Source organism: Malurus melanocephalus, unplaced genomic scaffold, assembly GCF_030028575.1.
Source record: "Malurus melanocephalus ecotype Western Australia unplaced genomic scaffold, MMel_1.1 scaffold_742, whole genome shotgun sequence".
Classification (NCBI taxonomy): Eukaryota; Metazoa; Chordata; class Aves; order Passeriformes; family Maluridae; genus Malurus; species Malurus melanocephalus.
The window spans coordinates 166,886-189,060 of NW_026623974.1; the positions used below are offsets into that span (position 1 = coordinate 166,886).

At 43.3% G+C, this 22,175-nt stretch overlaps 1 protein-coding gene across 2 annotated transcripts in view; it reads left to right on the forward strand.

Annotated features, from left to right (window-relative positions):
* XYLT1 (xylosyltransferase 1) overlaps positions 1–20,825 on the forward strand; it is a 162,745-nt gene extending 141,920 nt beyond the window's left edge. For both annotated transcript variants that reach the window (XM_057384736.1, XM_057384737.1), the window contains exons 9-11: positions 2,833–3,028; positions 7,885–8,218; positions 15,710–20,825. In XM_057384736.1, the coding sequence (XP_057240719.1) occupies positions 2,833–3,028; positions 7,885–8,218; positions 15,710–16,032 (853 nt within the window). In that variant the 3' untranslated portion in view covers positions 16,033–20,825. The remainder of the gene's footprint in view (positions 1–2,832; positions 3,029–7,884; positions 8,219–15,709) is intronic.
* The last annotated feature ends 1,350 nt before the right edge of the window (positions 20,826–22,175 follow it).

Here is a 22,175-nt window from a genome sequence, read left to right on the forward strand (position 1 = left end):
TTGCTTGTTTGCTCCCCTGGGAGCGCACGTGGAGTACAGAGAGCTTGCTTGGCTCAGTTTTCCCGCTTGGTGCAGCTCTCTGTGCCAAAAGGGCTGCACTGGTAACATCTATTAGCGTCAAATACATAAAATAGATGTACGTGTTTATATATCTGTATATATGTTTATCTCAAATTGAGGTCCTTATTCTTTAAAAGGAAATTCCCCCTATGTTCTAGATTCCTTTTTTACCTATAAGCCTGGCTGAGAAGAATTCAGTCTAAAAGGGATTTGAAGGAAGAATTCCTGAAGTTAGACTTGCACAGAAAAGGCTCCCCTCATGGTAGATGTTTGCTGCCTGCAAACACAACTGAAGTTGTTTGGATTCAAAGCAGAGTGGGTTCATCTTTTAAAGTCTTACTTTACCATCCCTTAATTCCTTCTCCAGAATGTMTTTCTGGGGCCTGCATTTTTTCTCCTAATAGAAAACACACAGAGCCTAAGTCAGCAAACACTGAAGATGCTCCATGTGCTTTGATGGATGGACGYTGCCCCTCTTGTGTTCTCGAGAGGGAACCAAATGTGCCTTGACCTTCCTAAATTAGTCATGGAAGTGCTGAGCAATGTCCCATTTAGAAAGATGGGGCAATAAGTGCTCCAGATTCCTATTAGAGTTTTGTCAGTGAAGGTTACCGGTGCAAAGCAATAAAAGATCAATAACAATTAGATTGAAATAATCGCTAGTAGGATGCCTTCCTTATATGAAATAAAGGCAGACCTAAGGAAGCCCTGGGTCATTTGTCCTGCAGAGGGAAGCCAGCAGTGAGGATGGGGGCTGTGTATAACCAGTACTGAAATAATTTCACAATTACTTTTTCTCTTACTCCTTTGCCACTGTTCTGATGCTGATTTATAGCAATTATCAGTTTCATTTCTGAGGAACTTTCCATTGCACGGGAACTCAAGGTGCTTTTCAAGCTTGCTCAGATTATAGATAGGGACACCGTGACTGCAGCTGTCTCTGGGATAAAGCACAGCTCCTTTACAGCAGGCTGRAGCCTCGTGAAACCGTGCAGGGAGGAATTGCAAACAGTGATAGGGAGTGGAGGCTTCATTTTCATACCTGCCTCAGSTCCCTCAAGACACTGTGAGTCAGCATCCAGTTTAGATCAGAGAAAGATKGATAATCCTCAGGTTTATGATTCASATCTCTTCTCTTTTGATACTGCACCATCCTTCTGGGTGTTTGCATCTCTACCTGTCCTCTTTCCCTCTGGTGATTTTGCACGTCTGTAAACACAGTAATGCCAGGATGGATTTGGGCAGAGCTCCTGAACAGTGTTCCCTTTGCTGTGGGGCTGAGAGCAGCACCAARCTGGCTGATCCTGCAGCAGCCACCCCAGCTCCTTTGCCAGCTGCCAGGAAAGCCTCAGGTACCCCTTGGAGTCAGTGCCATGCTGGCACCCACAGCAGCCCAGGGGATGTTTGTGGGGGCAGTGCTTTGCACACTTTCCCAACGAGGGCCAGCTCACAGCCTCAGGAAGCCGTGCCCCCRCAGACTGCTCGGGTACCAAAGGAGATTGAGTGCCAGCACCTTCCGTGGGAGCAGCATTCATGTGTGATGGAGATTTCATTCATTTCTTCCATCTCCAGGCATTTTTAGTCTCTGCTGCCAAGAGGCGATTTACTCAGACTATTTCAAGGATTTTGTAAATATTTGCTGCTGCACAGGTCTAAAACAGGAGGTCTTAGTACTCAGAACAGAAGTCAGATTGTTGCTGCRTAGCTCTGCAGTGTTTTTGCTCAGYCCCTGTTGGTGCCCTGCCTTCWTATGTTGATTTCTCCAGCTCAGCTTCCTTCTGGGCATTACTGACATCCTCCAATGGAAAGTCCTTCTTGGTCAGCTCTTCTCAGTCCTCATCCTTTAATTGTGGTAAYGAGCGTGAGGAGTCAGACTTAGCTGACTTACTGGGAAGGTGTGATGCTGGCTGGTTTAACTGGTTTTGCTGTTAATGTCAGTGCTGTAAAGTAGCAAAATATTTGATTTCTGAGCTACAAATAGCACRTTTTCAATTATTTATGCATCCATATGTACCCAAACATCGTTACAGATGTTTCAGACAATCAACCATGCATTTTAATTATTTGAAGTTGTGCCTATAATGTCTTTAAATCTGAACTGAACTGAAGGCTTCCAGGTCTCCCAAACACTGCTTTTGCCCAGTTGTTTGACCTTTTTTCAAGTTTTTTTTTTTAAATTATGAATAAAAATATCATGGCGAAAGCAWTCTGAAATCTTTAAGGAATGTGAAGCTTTTTTCCTAAAATAAAGGAGACCTAAAATGAGGACAGGATCATGGTGTCCTTTGCTGCAGTGCCCTGCTTTTGGGGAAGGGGTTTGGGAATGGAGGGAGTGCAGGGGTCTGTACCTGGTCACAAAATTCCCTGCTGACCCTGCTGGGGCAGGAAAGGCAGCACCTGCTCTGGAGCACAGGCACAGTYCTGGGGCATCCTTCATCCTGCAGTTTATCTGAGCAAACTGTAGCTGAACAATCTGTGTGYGCTCTGGGTGGCACCAGGAGAGGTGGTGAGGGACAGGGACCTCCTGAAGAGCTCAGAGCTGTGCATATGGAATTAATGAGCCTGTATTCTCAGTAATGTATTTTTACATTTCAGGGCAATCGGAACAGCCTAAGAATGTTTGATAATGAGTCATATGAACACATTTGATATTTCCTAATGTACAGTGGTGGATTTTCTAGTTGAAATGAATGCTCCTTAAGCCATTAGCTCCAGGTAAATGGAGATTTCATGTCTCTCTTGGGTGACTGATGAGCGTGTGCTGTTTTTCAGATACTATCCCATGGGCCATCCAGTTTCCATCCACCTTTACTTCCTTGCTGACCGTTTCCAAGGCTTCCTGATCAGGCACCATGCAACCAATCTGGCTGTCAGTAAACTGGAAACTTTGGAGACGTGGGTGATGCCCAAGAAAGTCTTCAAGATCGCGAGTCCACCGAGCGATTTCGGAAGGTTGCAGTTCTCAGAGGTGAGTGTTCATAGCCACCCATGCACAGTGTCACGAGCCTCTGACAGCACGAGAGTCAACACTAAATCAGCAGCCTTTGGAAATGGTATTTCCATGTAAATTTGAGCTGAGAGTGGCTTTCTAGCTGGTGCACATCCTTATCATAGAAGGAGATACCGTTGCCAGTTCAGAAGAAGTCAATCCTCATTTCTTACTTTAATCTGAGTATCCTCACTCCCTTCTGTTTTACAAACAAATGGAAGGCTTTTGTTGTTGTCAAAGGGGCTCAGTAATTTAGAAGTAATTTAAAAGTTTTGCAACTGTGATTGTTGTGAGTGCTGTGAAAGGCTCCTGGGGAAAATGCCATTTTTTCTGCAATTCCAGATGGAAATGTTTAAATGTTTCTCTCAAGAGTACGCTGGAAAGAAACTCGTAAAATTGGTGATACTCAGGTACTGGTACCACATGTGAGCAGAATATTGATGTTGTGACACAAAAGAGACAATTATCACAGCGGTGGCTGAGATTTCCCACAAATCCTCTTATTTTTTCTAGAAATTTGTCCCAGTGTTTGTTATAGAGTGTAAAAAGTCTACCCTAAAATATATCAGGAAAGTTGACCACTAATAGGACCTGACATCTGTGTTCTGTTTTAAAGATACAACTGTCTGAGCAGTTAATTTCATGATTTTTCTTGTTAAGCCGCAAATTTCAATTAAGGTATAAAATTGATTGAACAAATGTGTTCCAGTCATTATGGCTAAGTCCATAAATTACCATCTTCTTGGGCAATTAAGAAATGCCTAGGTGGGATTCAGTGTTTTGGTGTGCATGGCAAATCCATGACACTAATGTGCCATTAAAGAGATGGATGGAAAGTGTGTTTCATTTATCAAGGTGTCGGACGGTAGGCCTGCCATTTCGTGCAGTGATAAATGTTCATACAAGCTCCAATTCTTGTGATTTGTAGGAGTATTTCTGCTGTTTATTTAGTACTTTTAATCTCACTTTAATCCTGATGCCTGCTCCGAGTCCTCTTTTAGAAAGCAACTGGGCTGGCAGCAGGGGGAGAGTTTTTTCCTACCTGTGTGGTGAAAATATATATTGATCTTGGTATTGTAGAACTTGAATCAAAATGTTTAGAAAAATTGTATCTTATATGTCATTGGAGATGTAGGGAGGAACTGACCTGTGGTTTGTGGTCATTAGACAGGTCCCCCTGGCCACAGGGCACCTGTCCCCCCCTGCAAGAGCAGTGCCCAGGGCCAGCCTGCCCTGGCACTCAGTGACCTTTCCACTGCTCTGGGGATTTGTCACCCTGCAGGGAGGGTCCCTGCATGGGAATGCTGAGCTGCTCCTCACAGACTCACAGAGCACGGCCAGGAAACATTTTCTTCTATTTGAAGCTCACAGAAAGAGTTTTGGTTGCTGCTTTCTTGTTTTYATTATATTTTCTCACCTGACCTCTTTAATTGTCCTCTCCTCTCATTGATGATTCATATTTTAAAAGACCAGGAGGTACAAAGTGAATGATTTAATCCTTTTTTAATTGTTTAGTTTACTTTCAGTCTTCCCTTGGCCTGCAGGGATCTCCGAGCCAAATTATTCTCTCAGTTACCCTGCTATAGATCAAGCATTAACTTCAGCCTCAATATGGCTGGAAAGCTCTGATCTGCTGCTGCTTATGAAAATGCCATTGCTTTGTCATGGTCCAGCAAATGGAAAACAAACTTTTTGGGCTGGGTGAAATACCTCTGAAATACCAGAAACGYTGTGTTGATTGTGGAGTAGTGGAAGGCTCATTTTGTCTCATATTCTGCAGTGTCATAGTCTGGTAGGAAAATTTGTGTGATGACAGATGGATTTAGGATGTAGGGTTTTATTTTACTGTTAAGCTAAGATGGGAACATCAGTGTTCACACAAAATGGAATTAAGATTTGTGCTTATTGGGACATAGAACTGTTTGTTCTTTGATGACTTTCACCCCATGATCTGGCAGGAATTTCAAACTGAATGGGGCTATTTTAGCTGGGAACTTTCTCCCCTCTCCCAGCTCACACCACTGGGGCCAGCAGGAAGAGCACGAATGTGCTGCACTGCAGTGCTCCCGAGTGTATTTGTGACCCTGATGCACAAGGGAGATTGCAGCAGCGATGGTGGGATCTCTCCAGTCCCCATTTCCTGCCCTCTGCTCCTCTGCTTCTCTCAGACTTTGCTTCCTGAGGAGCAGATTTCACCACACACCCTGGGAACACAAGCTGGCTGTCCCACGGCCGGGGGGAGTTAATGACATTAATGACAGCGTTTCGATGGCACACGGCTCCTGCAGGCTGAGTCAAATAAAATAAACTTACAGGAAATCCAAGAGAGATGATTTCCAAGCATGGAACTCGCACACCTCCTCCAACTGGCTGGTGCACAATGCACACACTGTGTGTCCTGCCAGCCTGGGCTCAGGCAGCTTCTCTGTGGAGGGCAGGGGATTGATTTGCTGTGCAGAACTAAAAGTCTGGGCTCACCCTCTATCACTTGAACGCTAAGTTCATTTCTGGTCTTGTTAAGACTTGTGATTCATCACGGAGAATAAAATAAACTAGGTGGCAGGCAATTAGTGTGCATTGTGTGAGCCTAATGGTCCTGTTTGTGGTGAGCAATGAGACACGAACCCATAATCAGGGTATAATTTATCTTGGGAAAATTTTATCTTGGGTTCGAACAGAGATAGAAACAGAAGTTTTGTGCCAATGAGACATTTCCAGCTTTTCAAACATACCCCGTGCACAGTGCTTGCTCTTGAAACCCAAAATAAAGGTGATTAAAATAATGATGTGGAAATTGTCAGTTTCTGTGCCACATCCCTTCATAATTTATCAGATATTCATTACTGCTTGATTCTATCCCATACTTGGCATATTCTATTTGAAAGTGAAAGCCTACTCACAATGTTTTAAAGGGCTGTGGAAGTTATTATAGGACTGTAGTATCTCTTGCCCTGTAAAATTGGACATCTCGCTGCTGGGAACTCAGCTGTGTAAAGTTCAAGGGTTATAAACCTTTAACCAGTGCTTTAAGTAAAATTCCCTATAAAATATTGTGCTTCTAAAAGCAGCTGGTATTGCAAGCTGTGCTGCATGGGAAAGTATGTCTGCAGCTGGAAACCAGACATAAAGGGCAGATCCCATGAGCAGAGCGTGCAGSTCCCTGCCTTTCCCACCCCGAGGTGCCTGTGCAGCCTGGGTGTGAGCCAGCCTGGGTGTGAGCCCTGGGGCACTCGGGGATCCAGGGGTACCCTTGTGTTCTCTGCAGCTCTGTGCCCTCCTGGCTGTGCTTTGCTGCTGTTCCATGCAGCTGCACACCCTGACCATGGGGTGACAGCTCTCTGGAGCCACTGCCACCCACACCAGAACTGTCCTTCCCTCCCCCTTTCCCCTACCCTTTGGCTCTAACTTCTGTTTTTCTTTAGGGAGCCCAATGCCACSCCTGCACAAAGCTTAACAACCAGAGAATGGTGTTACAATTTTTCCCCAAAAGCAGCCTTAGCTCTTCTACAGAGCAGTCTAATAAACCTCTGTACATGTGAAATGTCTCAACATCTTTTGTGCAGTCTGGTGTGGAGCAGTGGCACCTGGAGCTTGGAGCAAGGGGACTGTAACTTTCTGATTTCTGTTCTCAGGAGTGAGAACCTAAAGAGAGGATAAATAGTTGGTTGTCAGGAGTGAGCATTTAATTTTTGAGGATGAAACAAGTTTTCTGCAATGAATCCTTCAGTAGAAATACTGAATGTGGTGGAAAGAGCTTTCTTACAGACTTTTCTTTGCCCAGGAGGGTGTGGATTTGTTTCACATGTTGTGACTGTATTATTTCCAGGTCCCTTGAGCACCRGTAGGTGTGATATGGCCGCACTCAGTGAAGGTTGGCAGAGTAGATAATAAGGTCTGGTCAGGAAATTTTCTTTCTCAGCTTATTTCCATACATATTCAGTCAGTCTTGTCAGGARAGCATGCACTGACAGCTCCTCGAGGCAGTCGATGCTTGGGTCTGATATCTGGGCTATGCTGTCTGGTTTGATTAGCTGGTGTGCTGGGTGAAATACCTCTGAAATACCAGAAATGCTGTGTTGATTGTGGAGCAGGGGAAGGCTCATTTTGTCTCATGTTCTGCAGTGTCATAGTCCTGGTAGGAGAATTTGTGTGATGACAGATGGATTTAGGATGGTAGGGTTTTATTTTACTGACCTTGTAGCTTTTTGCTTGCAGTCCTGTAATTTGTCTGCCAGCCACAGGGATTTGTTTAGAAGGGATTGGAGACTGGACAGTTTCCAGTACAGGTAACAGATGTCAGGTAATCGTTGTATTTCGGGGATTTGGGGGGATTTAGGCATTATATTGGAATCACTTATTCTCATTAAATGAGACAAAATCAAGAAGAAAAATCTCTGAGGCAAATGAGCTGCAATTACTTCTTGTACTTTCAGGAAAGCGGGTTCTGACCATGCCCCTGTGAGGTGAAGCTTAGGGACAAGGACAGCTCTGTATGGGGAAAATCCTCAATATCCATGTATATTGAGTGCTTCTGTGGAGGGAAGAGAGAGCTRCTATAGGCTGTTGTGTCACTCTTGAGATAAAGAAAACCATTTTATCAATCAAAAGCAGACCAAAAAAGCAAGCATTTGAGGTTTTGCATTTTGCATTTGAGGTTGCCTCACAATTTGTGTACACGTGATGATCTTAGGTCATGTTGCTGTCAGCTTTTGTATGTGTGTATAATTCGTTGATTAGAGAAATATGATTTGTGTCTCTTGAGAGCCCTTATTTGCCATAAGGGTCTCAGATGCTTACAGAGATGATGCTCCCAGCACTGTGTTCTTTAATTTCAGATTGGCACCGAGTGGGACGCCAAGGAAAGGCTTTTCCGGAATTTCGGGGGACTCCTCGGGCCGATGGATGAGCCTGTTGGGATGCAGAAATGGGGGAAAGGCCCCAATGTCACCGTGACTGTCATTTGGGTGGATCCCATTAATGTCATTGCAGCCACATACGATATTCTTATTGAATCCAGTGCCGAGTTTACTCACTACAAACCACCTCTGAATTTGCCCCTGCGACCTGGTGTCTGGACAATAAAAATTCTGCACCACTGGGTACAGGTAGCTGAAACCAAATTCCTTGTTACTCCTCTCACCTTCTCAAATCAGCAGCCTATCAAACAAGGTAAGTTTYATCATTATTACAGGAATAATACAGTTACTGTGTCTGTATTGACTATAAATGCTGCTGTTAAAAATGAAGTAGCACTGTATCAGAAAAGGATTTAAAAAAGGGATTTTATAGATACTGAGTCAGAAGAAACTTTTTCACTAAGAGAAGTGAAAGTGTCAGTATCCAGTCTGTAAAACACTGCCACTTTGAAGAAAGACTGTTTGTATCTTTGAATTATGCATAGTTCAGAATCCAGAGAACTTCAGACTCTCAGTAATCTAACAGCTATCATGAAAGCCATCATTTAGGAATGGAAAGAAAAACTGACCTTTGTGTGCTGCTTTTCATTCATGCTTGCTCTTAGAGACTTACATGTGTTTAAACTGTTTTCTTGACAAAGCCTGTGTGTTTATCTATAAAAGCATTAATACAAAAAATGCTGAATTAGACAAAATTCCCCTAGGCCAGAGCTCACCTGACGTATTGTCAGGTCCAGGCACTCACTCCTGTCTGACACCTGCCAAAGCCTGCTTAGTACTTGCCAAGCAGCTGTGYTACAGAAATATCTACAAACACAGTCCTGGGACCAGACCCACACTGACAGCTTTTAGAAAGAAACCATTTTCTTCCTTTCCTCAGCAGCCCTGAGCCATCCAAACACAGAGGCCAGTGTGGGGCTGCCAGGCTCTGCAGGGTCCCATGTTTGCATGGCACAGGCATCATCCATCCGAGTTCTTGGGCCTGCAGCCAGTGCCCAGGACACTGTGCTGGGACAAGAGGGAAATTTTACAGCCACACCTGGGTTTTTATTCAGTAAGATCAAAACAAGCTTGTTKCTCTGAATATCTTTACCATTCTTAAAGTGCTCAAGTGCTTCCATCTGCCCAGTATTAATATTCATAACTTTAGACATCTTAAATTTGCTAGATACATGAATGATCCTATTAAGTTTTCAGAAGTTCTTCTTCCTGACAAGGCAGCAAATAAACTGAGTCAGGCATTTACCTTCCAGCATAACGTGCTGCTTCTGTAATGCAAACACCAGCAGACAACTGCTGCGAGCTAATGCAGCCCTTATCTCGCTCAACAGGAGTTKGATTCCACACATTTCCAGCACAAGAGTGAACTCACTGATTTCTGTTGCTAACATTTGGTGGCATCGTTTCTTAAGCAGAAACTAAACCACCTCCAACCTACTGCTGTTGCTAGCTAATAGGCAGTGATAAATTGTGAACAGACACCATGTGTAGAAGGAATACATTTTCAAAGTTTGAGGCAGCCTGATTTTGAATGCAGCTGCTACCAACTTGTCTGCTGGAAATTAATGAATTCCATGTTCTTTGGTAATTTAACATTTAAGGCATAAATTGGATGGAAAGTGTGGCATGAAGCCAGCAACCTTGCTGTTTTTCCTGACAATTTGAGAGCCCCATGGACAGGTAAAAGTGTGTCAGACTTCAAAAAAAGCCCACACTTCATGGTGTAAAGGCAAAACTCCCTTTGGTCCAAACTCTGAATCTGGAATGATTTCACTGAAATTGTGTAGTTACCCTATGTTGCCCACTGATACACTGGACACTTATTTTTTACCAAAGTGGCATGTTCATTCATATGGTAAGCAGAATCTAGTATATGAATGAAATATAAAGCTTGGGAACAATATTGTCTAGGAAAAGAGTCTCAGGAGTGATTTGCTACTGATGATGCAATGTGTAATCTCTAGATGACTGAGGCATGGARGTAAAGAAGAAAGTTAATTACAGGGACAGGTAGTGACACTCAACTGTAGTCAGAATTGTATTTACAATGCAAATTCCTCTTGTTTGTTTTTTTAGGGCTTTCTATCTCAGTGACACTATTGTGCTCTGTGCAGGCAATCATCATTTAGCTTTGATTTCCAGCTTTTGTCAGTTTGTCAYCACTTTATTATTTAAATACATTTTTCTCTGCCAAATAAAGGCATTTTGAGAGTATGACAGAAGAATTAGAACTTCTRAAAGAACGATTTCTGTTACTGTAAACAATGTGAAAGTTGCCAAAAACCTTCTCAAATGAAGGAATAGCATTATTTTCTTGTCTTAACATTGAAAGTAAAACATACATCAGACTTAGCCAGGAATTGTCAGTAAAAGAGAGGAATATGTTTTATTAGGGATTTCTTTAAAATTTTCAATTTTCTACCTATCCTCCCTCACCACCACCACCAACCCCTACCCTGYCCTGATTTAAAAACAATTCTTGTCAGAAAGATTGCCCTGGACTGATAGATTTCATAGCACTTTGCATGTCACTTCCTCAATAATGATTTGACCCCTCTGTCTCATCCACTCCAGATGTGGAAAGTGGAGTCCACAAAGTTGCAGACATAAAAACCTCTGCATAAWCTTGTGTGCAATTTGCTTTTGCCATTCTAGAAATCATTTGCACTAAACTAGCAGCAGCTACTACTAACATCTTGTATCCTGAGAACACAGACACGACAACAATCCCTGTATTTTCTAAATCATTGCTTATCTAGACCTCACTTCAGCCCAGAGCACAACAAGGAAAAGTTGTTTTGGTTTCCCAGCATCGTGAAGGGAGCTACTGGCTCTTCGTTTGAACAATCAAAGTAAAACACGTTCATTCCTGTATCATGACTCTCAGAMTTTGTAATTGCTATTCAAAATAAAAAAAATAATCATGGGACAGCTGCCAGCAAAGATGTTTCATTTAGCAGTTTATAAAAACAGCATATGCCACTAGTTTATTCATTTTTCAATTTCCATTTATTTATTAATTTTGGCCTAAATTTTATGCATGCAAGTTAAATATAAAGGGAAATCAAGAGTGAGTGATTTCTTTGATACTGTGTCCAGATGTGAATAACTGATRGAATGTAAATTGTTTTAAAAACACAGACTCATTGACCTTTTCAAAACCTGGATCTGYAAGAGATCAGGTCTTACATGGAATTACTATTTGCGGTATTTCCACTGTAAATGAGGCTCCCTAAAATATTTCAGTGGAGAATCTATAATCTAATGTTACTTATTCCTTCCTGCTCCTCTTCCCCCTCCACTCATCCAAATCTCTGTCTATTTTCTTGACTTTGAGTTGTGTCACTGATCAGCTCTGCCTTCAGCAGATTCTCTGGCTCAGGAGTGCCTCCAAGTATTTGTTTAGTTGGAGAAGGAAGAAAAGAAAAGGAAATTAGGTGAATTTGTGAGATAAATAATTTGAAGAAATTGGGTTCACTCTGTCCACCAGAGTCTCCTTCCCTCTACCTCCTGCACAGACAGATTCCAGTTTATTCTTCTAAACAACAATTTGGAGGTTCTGACCATATGGTCGGGTTAAAGCCAAGAACTCCATGCTTGTTATAAGGACACAGGAGGGCTGCCAAGGACCAGCAGGATGCTCTRGGAATAATTGTGCCAAGACAAAGAGGGAATGGGATGTGGAGAAGACAAAACAGGGAGCAGATCTGTGTAAGCTCACTGGCAGTGATGGCACACAGCAGTGGGGACTCGTGCTGGATCTTTAGGAATTTGAGTTTGAGGAGATTCAAGGCAGATGTCCAGCTCCCCTGTGAAGGGCTGCAGAGGCAGAGCCAAACAACAGGTATAATTCAGAGCATTTAGCCAGCAGCTCASAGACTAATCCAGCTACCCAGCAGACTTCAAGGCCTAAGAAAACAGCAAATTTGATAGAGGTTGGCTCTGCATTCCCACCATCCCACTTCCCCCACTTTCTGCTCTTTAAAGGCCAAGTGTGATTGACTCCCAGGGTCACAGTGARGGGAAAAGAAAAAGCCAAAGCAATTTAAKTTTTAAATTTGAGTTTATATTCACAGTAAAGTTTCTCCAGTGCTCTCCCAGCTGGAGGGCTGATAATGAGTTGTCATCCGTTTAATGGATGGTACCTGTTCCATTAAAGCCAAATAGGTTATTGGGAGCCAGTAGCAGATTCACTTCTGGGGCAGAAAAAGCCCCAAAACCTCAAGATGATAGTAAACCCTGGACTGTAAATAATGGAATACATGAAAAGCCCTTCTTCCTGCAAGCAGGGAGAGCAGTGAAAAAGAGAAACTTCCTGTTTTGCCTTAAGAGAGAACTTTCCCACTCAGTTCCCAGCTYGATGGTCCTGGATGTGGAGCTGCTGATCTTTGCTGCTCCCATGGAGCCTGAARTACCAGAGCCTGGTCCCTGTGCCCCAAAATGCAGCCACCCCTTTCAAGGGCTGACAGCATTAGCAGACATGGGCGATGCCCTCAGGCACCTCACCGGCCTTTTAACCTAATCCATATTTATAGATCGTCTCAATTAGCAGATACTGGGAAACCTTTGTTTTGCCCTTGGTTGTTTGCAGTGGCTCAATCAATTGTAATTGCATCTATAGGGATTATAAAGTGGGTGGCAACTTGTGTCAGAACTGCCGTGATTTCTTTAAATTAACCAGAGGTAACATGACATGTTCTTGATAAATGCAGTAATAGCAGCAGGCAGGCGCATGACTGCAGAAGAGCAGACATGCCCTGGAATCATCATTCCGAGAAAAACCCTGAAGACAGGGATTTGCTTCGAAATTTAGTTCAGATCCAGCTGACAAGGAGTCGATTAGCTCCACAATGAGCAAATGCAGCACTGTCTTGTTTGCTGCAAGAGAAAACAAACAAAATGTCAATAAAAAATTACCTCTTTGCCAGAGGGTTTCAACACAATTGAAGTAAAGAAATAAAGCTGTACGTTCTGGGTTGCTTTAAAAACCCACAGGTCTAGCACCTTAATGTGTACCAAGGTAACCATATTTTTCATTCCTTAGCCCACTCTCTGTCTGAACTAATTTGCTTTTTCTGCAAAATGAAGAACAAACCCACACAAAAATGCTGAAATCCTAGCTTGTGTGGCTGGCTATAGGCTGTGTGTTGAATCCAAAAGAAGTTAGACCAARAAAAGTCAGTTAAGAAATGTGTCCTCCCAAGTAAAAAGCAAATAAAAAGGGGRRTMAAAAATTACCWAGTGTTTTAAAGCTGTATTTTCGARTCARTGGAATATATTTTSCATTGATATGTRTCCTSCTGAAGTGAAACGGSTGGCAAAAAAGTTTAGCTTAAGCTAATTTTGATTTGTTTGCTCTAACCACACAGATTTAAATGTCTAAAGACACATCTCATAGAGGCAACCCTTACATTCTTCATTATTTTTTCATGAGTGCTTCCTTGTGACACTTGACTGAAATGTCAGTGCTTCAAGAGCACACCCAGTAGCTCCAGCCTCATTTTTTACAGCATTTCAGGGCTTAGGAGCCTCACTGTGTCACTTCCATACCATCTTAGTAAGTTATGGAGTCTCTGTCCTTTTTTCTCTGTCCTTTTCCTCTTTCCTCGCAAAGAGGAGCGACCCATCTGCCATTGCTGAGATGAGCAGCATCCTCCCTACTTTCTCTTGTGAATTGTTTAACAGAAACTTGGAGGCTGCAGGAGAGGTTCTGGGTCCAATCCCCAGCATTTCCTCTTGATGAGTGCATGTAGCTCTGCCCTCAAACTGTTGTGACCCAGCTTTTCCTTTCTAGGACGTGCTGGCACCTAACTTGGGGTGCTGTTCTGCAGTGGGACCAGGTAATCCCCCAGGTCAGGGTTTTCTGTGTGTCCTGCACTGCAGCAGCGTTTTGCACTGTGGGCAGTGGTAGCTCTTAACACAATCTCTGCTGCTGTGCCAAGCGCTGGGTCCTGCAGTTGCTGCAGGTTTTGTTCTTTCCAGTCCTGATAACCCACCAAGTCCTGAGGCTGAGCCAGGGAGAACAGCAAGTTCCATTTCATCCTGTTTCTTGCCTGAATAAAGATCTCCCTTGTTCCATGCACCAAACACACGCGCAACAGGCTTTGATTCAATGAGCTCGCTGAATTGCCTGTTTCAATCAGATGATGCTGCTAGTATTGCCAACTCTTATTTATTTGAGGATTTTTACTCAGAATGTTCCTATTTAATTAATATGTTGACAAACAATCTTCCAAATTTAATTGCTTCCAAAGGAGGAAATTTAATCATGTGTACTTGTTCTGTTTCTTAAACTGCAGTGCTTTGGCAGAGCACATTCCTGACACATGTGCATGGAATGAACTCATTTTGACTRCAGGTTATTGTGCATATCTACTATTTAATATAAAAAGAGGGGCTTAGATGGATTCAGGAATAAAGTGAGGTATAATGGTGATGGCAATGTGCTGAACCAGTTTAATTGGGATTTGAAGTAATGGACTTGTACAGTATTTGACATTAAAGACTTTTCAAATTAAACATCCCTTTTTCCCTCTAAATAAATACATGGATTTCTTGCCAGCACCTGAGATGCTGTCCTCTGCATGGAAGAAAGGGCTCAGTGTCAGGCTGCAGCGCAAGCAGCAAGGACATGTGGAAGGAATTGTAGCCGTGAATATGTAATTCCTGGCCTCTGACGCTCGTGGAGTGCGGTGGCTTTCCTCGCCTGGAGCTCCCTGAATGGGCCCATTTTCTGTTCTAGACAGTGTGTCTGTTGGCAGAGCTAAACACATCCTCTGTGCTGCTGGARCGAGGATGCTGGGGAAGGCAGCTGAGAGCGGGAAGAAATGGTTGGAAATTTGGTCCCAGCAGGCACTCGGTGAACATTTTTGGAGGGTCCCATCCTGATTTTATAAGCAGCACATTGGTGCACTCAGACTCTCAGAATTCAGCCAACTTTTGACAGGGGCAGCCTGACCCACAGTGTTCAGTTTAGGTCTCTGAAAGCAGTCACAACCTGATCTTTACTGCAATATTGCAGATTTGGGTATTGTACTGTATTTTGCTGAGATAGAAGGGTTRCTGTAAGGAAAGCAACCACAGTACAAAGAAAAGTGTCATTAGGAAAAGGTTGTGATGTACTGTTCAGCACAGAAGCTTGAAATATAACTGTCATGAGAGAATATTTTCCCAGTGAGACTGGAGCATTTCCAGGAATCATTTTGGAGCTACATGTGTTTGATTATGGGTCTGGTCTGTCCAAGACCATGGTGTTATCCATTTAGTGCCACAAATGACACCACATGGGTTTTGTATGCAGATAGAGCTAGCAAATGTTGTGGCTTTTCCCCAGCAGGGCAAGGTTCATCTGTTTAGGAAAACAAACCCACAACAAAACAGGCTGAGATCTTGGCTCYTTCTCCTAGACAAATCAATGATAGCACTTGGATGTCTGACAGGGGCTGGCAGACTTCTCACACCAGGTGTCCTTGAACGTTTCCTCATTTCGAGGTGCAGCCAGTCCTGAGTGTCCTGCAGTTTTGGGGATGCTGGTTGTATGTGTGGATAATAAGGGTGACTCTGCAGGCTCGGGGCTGTGCCTGCTAAGGCAGCACTTGCAGGATGAGCACGAGGAGTGCCAGAGCCCAGCACAGACCCCTAAACCTCCGTCTTTTTCTTTGCTGTTCCCTTAGATCCTTAGCGCTGTTTTTTTTTTTTTTTTTTAAAAAAAACACTGACTTTGGGTTTGTTTCTACCTTTCCAGAGGAAGCCATCAAGTTCCACAGCGGGCCTCCAAAGAACGCCTACATGGAGCAGAGCTTCCAGGGCCTGAACCCCGTGCTGAACATCCCGGTGAGCGCCGCSCGCCTGGAGCAGTCCCGGCGCAACGCCGCGCTGGTGGGCGCCCGCCTGGACTCCTGGGTGGACTCGCTGGTCAGCGGCGTCTGGTCGGCCGTGGACATCTGCAGCGTGGGCCCCACGGCCTGCCCCGTGCTGCAGGGCTGTGCCCAGACMGCCTGGAGCTCCCTGAGCCCCGACCCCAAATCCGAGCTGGGCCCCGTCAAACCCGACGGCCGCCTCAGGTAGCACCGGTACGCTCTGCCCGCCATAGGTTTTTAAAAGGGAATTGAACCTTGCTTCTCTGTGAATCTTACGCCAGGTTTCAGAAACACAAGGGAAGGTTAATTTTTTTTTTTTTTTTTGTTACTTATTGCAATATAATTCATTTTTAAAAAAACAGAAAAAAAAACCAAAAAAGAGTTCTGAAGTTCTGACAAAGCCTTTGGCACTGCCCTCTCCATCAGCTCACTTGTCCCACAGCCTGTGGGCTTGGAAACAGTAGCACCAAGCCGTGGAGAGGGCAGTGAAGGAGCAGCTGCTAAAGGGGTTTTTTAAAAGTAAATTTGTCTGTACCTCTGCTTTTTCATAGGCTTTCATTATTTTGCTACCATGAATAAATCACAGCAAAATTCCCTTCTACTTACGCTTCCTGGAGAGGTCRGTTCCTGCAGGCTGGAGCCTGTGGGGCCACATGACCTCAGAGAATGTGAAGTAATGGTACAGCATCACTCGGGTTCTTAATGACACAAGTAATTCTGGACACAGCTAATGTCTCTTATCCTAGTTAGAGAAAACAAGCAAAATCAGAAACTTTCAGATTACTTTCAGATGTTTTTTTCAGACTAATTTCATGATAAACTCTAAACGAAACCAGTGTTTTGCTGTAGTAGCCTTATGTCTCATGCAGTTAGGTTCAGGGTCAGCGTGCTAAGAGTATTTATTAAAGAACAAATAAGTATTTTGAATTTCAGCCCTTGCAAACCTGCAGGTATTTCTGGAAGCCACCAGTACCTGAGTATTTTCACAGACTGCCAGTAGAACAGGTGTGTATGTGTAGGCTGGGTTGGGTTGTGATGTGTCTGCTCACACCCTTTGCTGGTTTTGCTCATGAGCTGACCTGAGTTTTTTCTCAGGCAGTGGAGTTCTAAACCAGTAAATTAGTAAAACTGGCACCTAAATCTGCAACAACAGGTTTCTTCCCTAATTTGAGTAGTGGCTAGTAAGACTTAACACTAATTCCCTCCCTTGGTCTGAGATCTCCCTCTCTTCCTGAAGAAAGATCCCTCCAGGCTTTGCCAGGGCATCTGGAAGGCTGTGCAGGATGTGGGTCTGTGCCCAAAGCCAGGGGAAGGAGAACAGKGCCATGTTTCTCTGTGCTTTTACTTTATTCTGTCAACAATCTACCCTTGCCTGTCTTCAGAATTCCTAGCAGACTGCATCCYGTTTTAAATAGGCATGCTTTGCATCATTTCAACCTGCATTTTCTACTGTAGGGAAAAATTAATTTACATTCCAGTAACTTTTTTAWAATACCAGTTTTATATGCAAATTCATCTCCAACGAATGCATTTTACATTAGCAAAAACATGCACGTTGTTCTTGTCGTTGCTGTGTTAATCTCTAGTTAGCAACAGAAGCACAAAAGACCATTAAAAGCTATTGGGTTAATTAGGAAAGAAGTCCTGTTGCTGTAAAAAAGGCAGGTTTCTGTTCACCCTTCTGTGTGCATGGTTAACTTTCTGCTGAGAGTTAAGTGTCCACATCAGGAGGGAAACAGGCYCTTAGATCATCCCGTAATCATGTCTCACAGGAAGGTTGAATTCCCTTTTAAACAACACTTGCAGTAGGACACAGATCCCAGTGGCTTGTAGTATCTCTGTCATATTGGTTTAAAGCTACTTCAGTTTGCTTTGGACTTGAAATTGTGGTGTCAGCTGTGCTGGCATTAAGGCAGAGCATTGAAATGTTTATCTGGCACAAAAATGGATGCATGGAAGGAACAATTTAGGTATTTATTATTTATGTTTTAGTCAATGACTAATTAGTAGGTGCTGCTTTTGCAGCTTGAAGATTATGTTATTTTACTAACTGAAGCTGCCTTTATTAAGAAAAGGCCTTCCTCCCCTCACACCTCCCTTTCTTTTTTTGTCTTCATTTTGTCAGTCAAGAGCTGTAGCTTTAGGAAAGTTTGTAGCAGTGAGAGCTGATTGGAATATTCCAGTCAAGACAACGTTCCAGCTTTTCAACCAGCTCTAGAGGCAAGCGTGTATGAAACCAGGGTAGCCAACACGTTTATGTAATAGAATCACAGTATTGTTACTTACACAGTGGGGTTTTTTAACAGTTCTCATTTTTAATATAACATTCCTTTGTGAAGTTCGTATTTTCTGAGGACCTCCAGTCCTCACTGTGAAATCCAGGGCTTCAGTCACACTGATGCAATGGCAGCTGCACAGTTCAAACCCTGCGGATTAAATGAAGAACTTCGTATTTAGGGCACACAATAAAATTCATTAAGAAGCCCAGGCACTTGTTCTCAGTAAGACTCTGGGGTAGTCACAAAATCTTCAGTCTGTCTTGCACATAAGCACATGTGTAGGGGTGCACCCACGCACACACATGCAGATAACTTAGTTTTTTAATTTGATACTTGTTTTTATTCTTAAGCAGGAATGTTTTTAAGTGCTTTTTTGGTAAGTTTTCATTAACTAGACCAAGCAGAAGGTGACAACAACCACATCTTCTGTGGTTAGGAAAAAAGCTGCCACTTTTATCATTTAAAATATAAGGTGCAAATTATTTAGTTTTAGTACAAAAAAGGGAAAGAAAACAGATGGTTGCTGATATATCCATTTGCATTATATGCTAGTTTTAAAATATCTCAAAGAAAATTTATATGCATTTATTTTCTGGAAGGCAAAAAGCATTTAAACAGTGAAGTTTTGTAGCAAGCTGGCAGTCCCAGAGCTGCTGTTGAAATATAGGATGCAGAGCTGAAGGGGTTGATCCTGCAGTCCTTTCTGAGGCAAAATTTCCACAATGTGCTGAGTGAGGACTTCAGAGTCAAGTCCAGCATAAATAAAAGGTGTGACAGTATGCTAGGGGTAAATGCTGTCTGTGTTTGAAGTCATCAAAGGAGAAGCTRCCGTGTTTGGAACATCTTCTGGGGGCAATGTCAAGTTTTGGACCTAAACAGCCATGTCTACTACAGCTATTATCATGCAGACATGGATTCAAAAGATATACATGAGACTTTGTGTCTGAGTTACAAAGTCCAGTAGCTGAGAATAAAAAACATGCAAAGCCAGACTCTGCATGAGGGATCAGAGCTGGCTCCAAGCTGATTCTGCTAAGCCCAATCTGGTCCTTCTTAGTGGCTTCTCTGGTTTGAAATGGCAGCACTGGGAGCCTGTGATGAACATTGTCAAGGGTCAGAAGAGAATAACTTCACAGATCTTACATTTGGTGAAAAGGAGAATTCAGAGCAGGGACCCAGAGCTGGTACAAAACAAGTGAGTTATGTATCTTCATCTGAATGTGCAGGTGTTCTTTTCCAATCACACTGGCCAATTTTGCTGAACAGGATCCCAGCTGAAAGCCTGGTTTGATCAAAATCCCTTTTAGTGGGAGAGGTTTGTATTTCAATATGCACACATTTGTCCTCTGTGTGTAATGCTTTGCTTGTTTAAATTCCCTGCCCATTCTGCASGACAGCCGTGTAACACTCCTGTGATCAATCTGTATTACACAGAGAGAGAATGTGGCAAAATGCAGAACATCTACATACGTGATTTAATGAATTATGTCCAAAGTCACTCTTGGCATTATGCAAACCTGTTTATATGGTAATGTTAAAGCCCAAGGCTAAATGAAATAGCTCAAATGACAGTTTATTTTCAGATTTGTCCAATTCTTTCTTTGATGACATTTGGACATTGAGTAGTAATATTTGCATTTTCATCTTCTGATATTCAAGGGTTTTTTTAGAATTGAAATTATGTCTTCATTTTTTGTGCTCTTGGCAAGCAGAGAATTTTAACAATTCCTTCATGATAGCAAGTGTTATACAAGAAAGTCCCTCTGTATCTCTGTTGTTAAGCCTTCATTATTGCTAAGCCTAGAGATACAGGAGTGTGCATTCGTGTGTTACAAATTGACTTTCCTGGGTATTGGCTTCAGTGCACAATGCCTGTGCAGTTGTTCAGTGGTGTATTAACAGTGATCCTGCAGCACCTTCAGAAGTACCAGCTCCTGTGCATTCACTTTCCCCTCATCTCCTGCAGCACTAATTGCAATCCTRATGAAGCCTCCATCACTCTCAGCCACGATCATAGTGAGCACAGTGGTGAAGTCAGTGAGTCAGAACTGGGACAGTGTAAACCTGGCCARAGAGAGARGGAAAGGGTAAAGAAGATGCTGAARCTTGCAAAAAGTTTGACACAATTGTGTTGCAGCAAACYTTTGAACAAACTGGGCTCCTTCTGCACAGCAAGGCTGAGAGGCATTGATGTCCTGAGATCTCAGCTTTGACTTCCCAGATAAACAAGATGCAGATGTTTCTTGTGGCCCAGCAATGAGGACCAGCTTTCTGTTGATTTCTCTGGTTCCCTTTCATCASAGCCATCAGAGAATTGCCAGCTTGCCGCTGGCTGCCACGCCCTCCTCGTTGTGTTCCCAGATCCCAAAGCTTCAGGAGTTGGCCGTATGAAACCTTGGCCAACTCCAGCACTTTCCATAGAGCAGGAAGTTTGATACTTGAGTGAGCCAGATCCCCTAGGCTTCTTCAGAAACCCAGCTGCAGATGAGGAAAGTTTGCTTTTCAGAGCAGCCTTCAGTCAGATCAGTGCTAGCACTGATGCGAGGAAGGAGTTGGTGAAAGGCAGCAGTTACCTTGTCCTGATTTTCAGGCGTGGGAATCTGATATATGAAAAAGGAGACTCAGTTATTTGGTTATTTCAGCAAAAGAGTTAGACATGGTAGGATGTGGTTGGTGCCTTTCCCACTGGCCTTTGCTTCRGTCTGGTTGTGAAAAGATAMTGATCCATWYSTGTCTTTATTTCTACCATTCAAGASTTCCAGTATAGTCTTAAAGGATTTGTAGACATTGCCTTAGGCCCATATTAAATGACAATTGAAAATATCAAATAAAAAAGCCTTTCCAAACCAAACCTTCAGGCTTCTGCCAAGACAGCTCCGGGGGTGATGCCCACAGAGAGGGTAGGGAGTAATGCAGCATTAGAGAGGACAGAGCACTGCCTTTCCAGAGGCCCAGGAGGAGTTCCTGAGAGCAGGAATACCTGCTGCTGAGCCCTGAGGGCAGCTGCTGCTGCAGCCAGGCAYGGAGGAGCCAAAGAAATGTGAATTMGGGTTAAGGGCAGCAAGGAAGAATTTGTAGGACAGTGCATTTTCCTGCAGAATCTTCAAAAGCAAGCAAATACTCTGATGTGTAATTCCCTTCGAAGGTGTACTGTAGGAGAGATTTGCCTTCAAAACCTTCACAATCATCATCACAGTAAGGGAAAGAATAATCAGGGTGAGAGCATTTAAAATTGAGGCTGCAGGACCTTAGAGCCCGTAATACCCAGGAGCACAGCAGCATTGGGGTGTCTCAGTTCCGTGTGGCATTGGGAGCAGCTCCCCCTCATGATGTGGCACTGCAGGTACCATGWTGATCTGTTCCCTCCTACTGACAGTGGTGTGTTGATCGCTCTGCTCTCTGCTTCTGCCTTGGTTACCTTCTTTTGCTCATGGGTGCTACCACAGCTGCTACCTCACTGTGTCTGCAAACACGTTTACCTGAGAACAACAAAAAAAAAGGTACCAGAAATCTCCTTGAACTGAATGTACAATCTATGCAAATTCTCTTTCTACTTTGTTAAAACCTAGAAGTATTACTTGTAACCTTGCCAAATAAACAGCAAGATACTGTACAGGTGCCTCTGATACCAGAGTGACAATTCTAGGCGCAGTTCATGGCGCTGCATTTGTATATTGTAATGACTTGGCTTGTCTTTGGTTCTGTTGTAATTAACACCCTCGAGTGAGACAATAGCACTCCTGCTAGGAGAGCACCTTCAGTTTGCTGGGAATATTCCAGAGGAGGATTCGATGGCATTTAATTTTATTTTYCTGCTTAGATCCAAAAAAAGGCACAGACCTGCTGGCCAAAACTAGGGTGTTGTTTCAGCTTTTCCGTGGGTGAATCCTATCAGCTTTGGATTGCTYGGTGTCTGTTCCCATTGTGGCATCCAGTGTGTTGCCCCTTAAAGAAAGCCTTACTTCCATCCTTTCTAAATGTGGCCTTAAACTGTGTTAGGAACTTTGGTGTTGTCTGTGTCTTGCTCACTTTCTCTATTTGTTGTGGAATGAATAAAAGGCACCTTGAGATT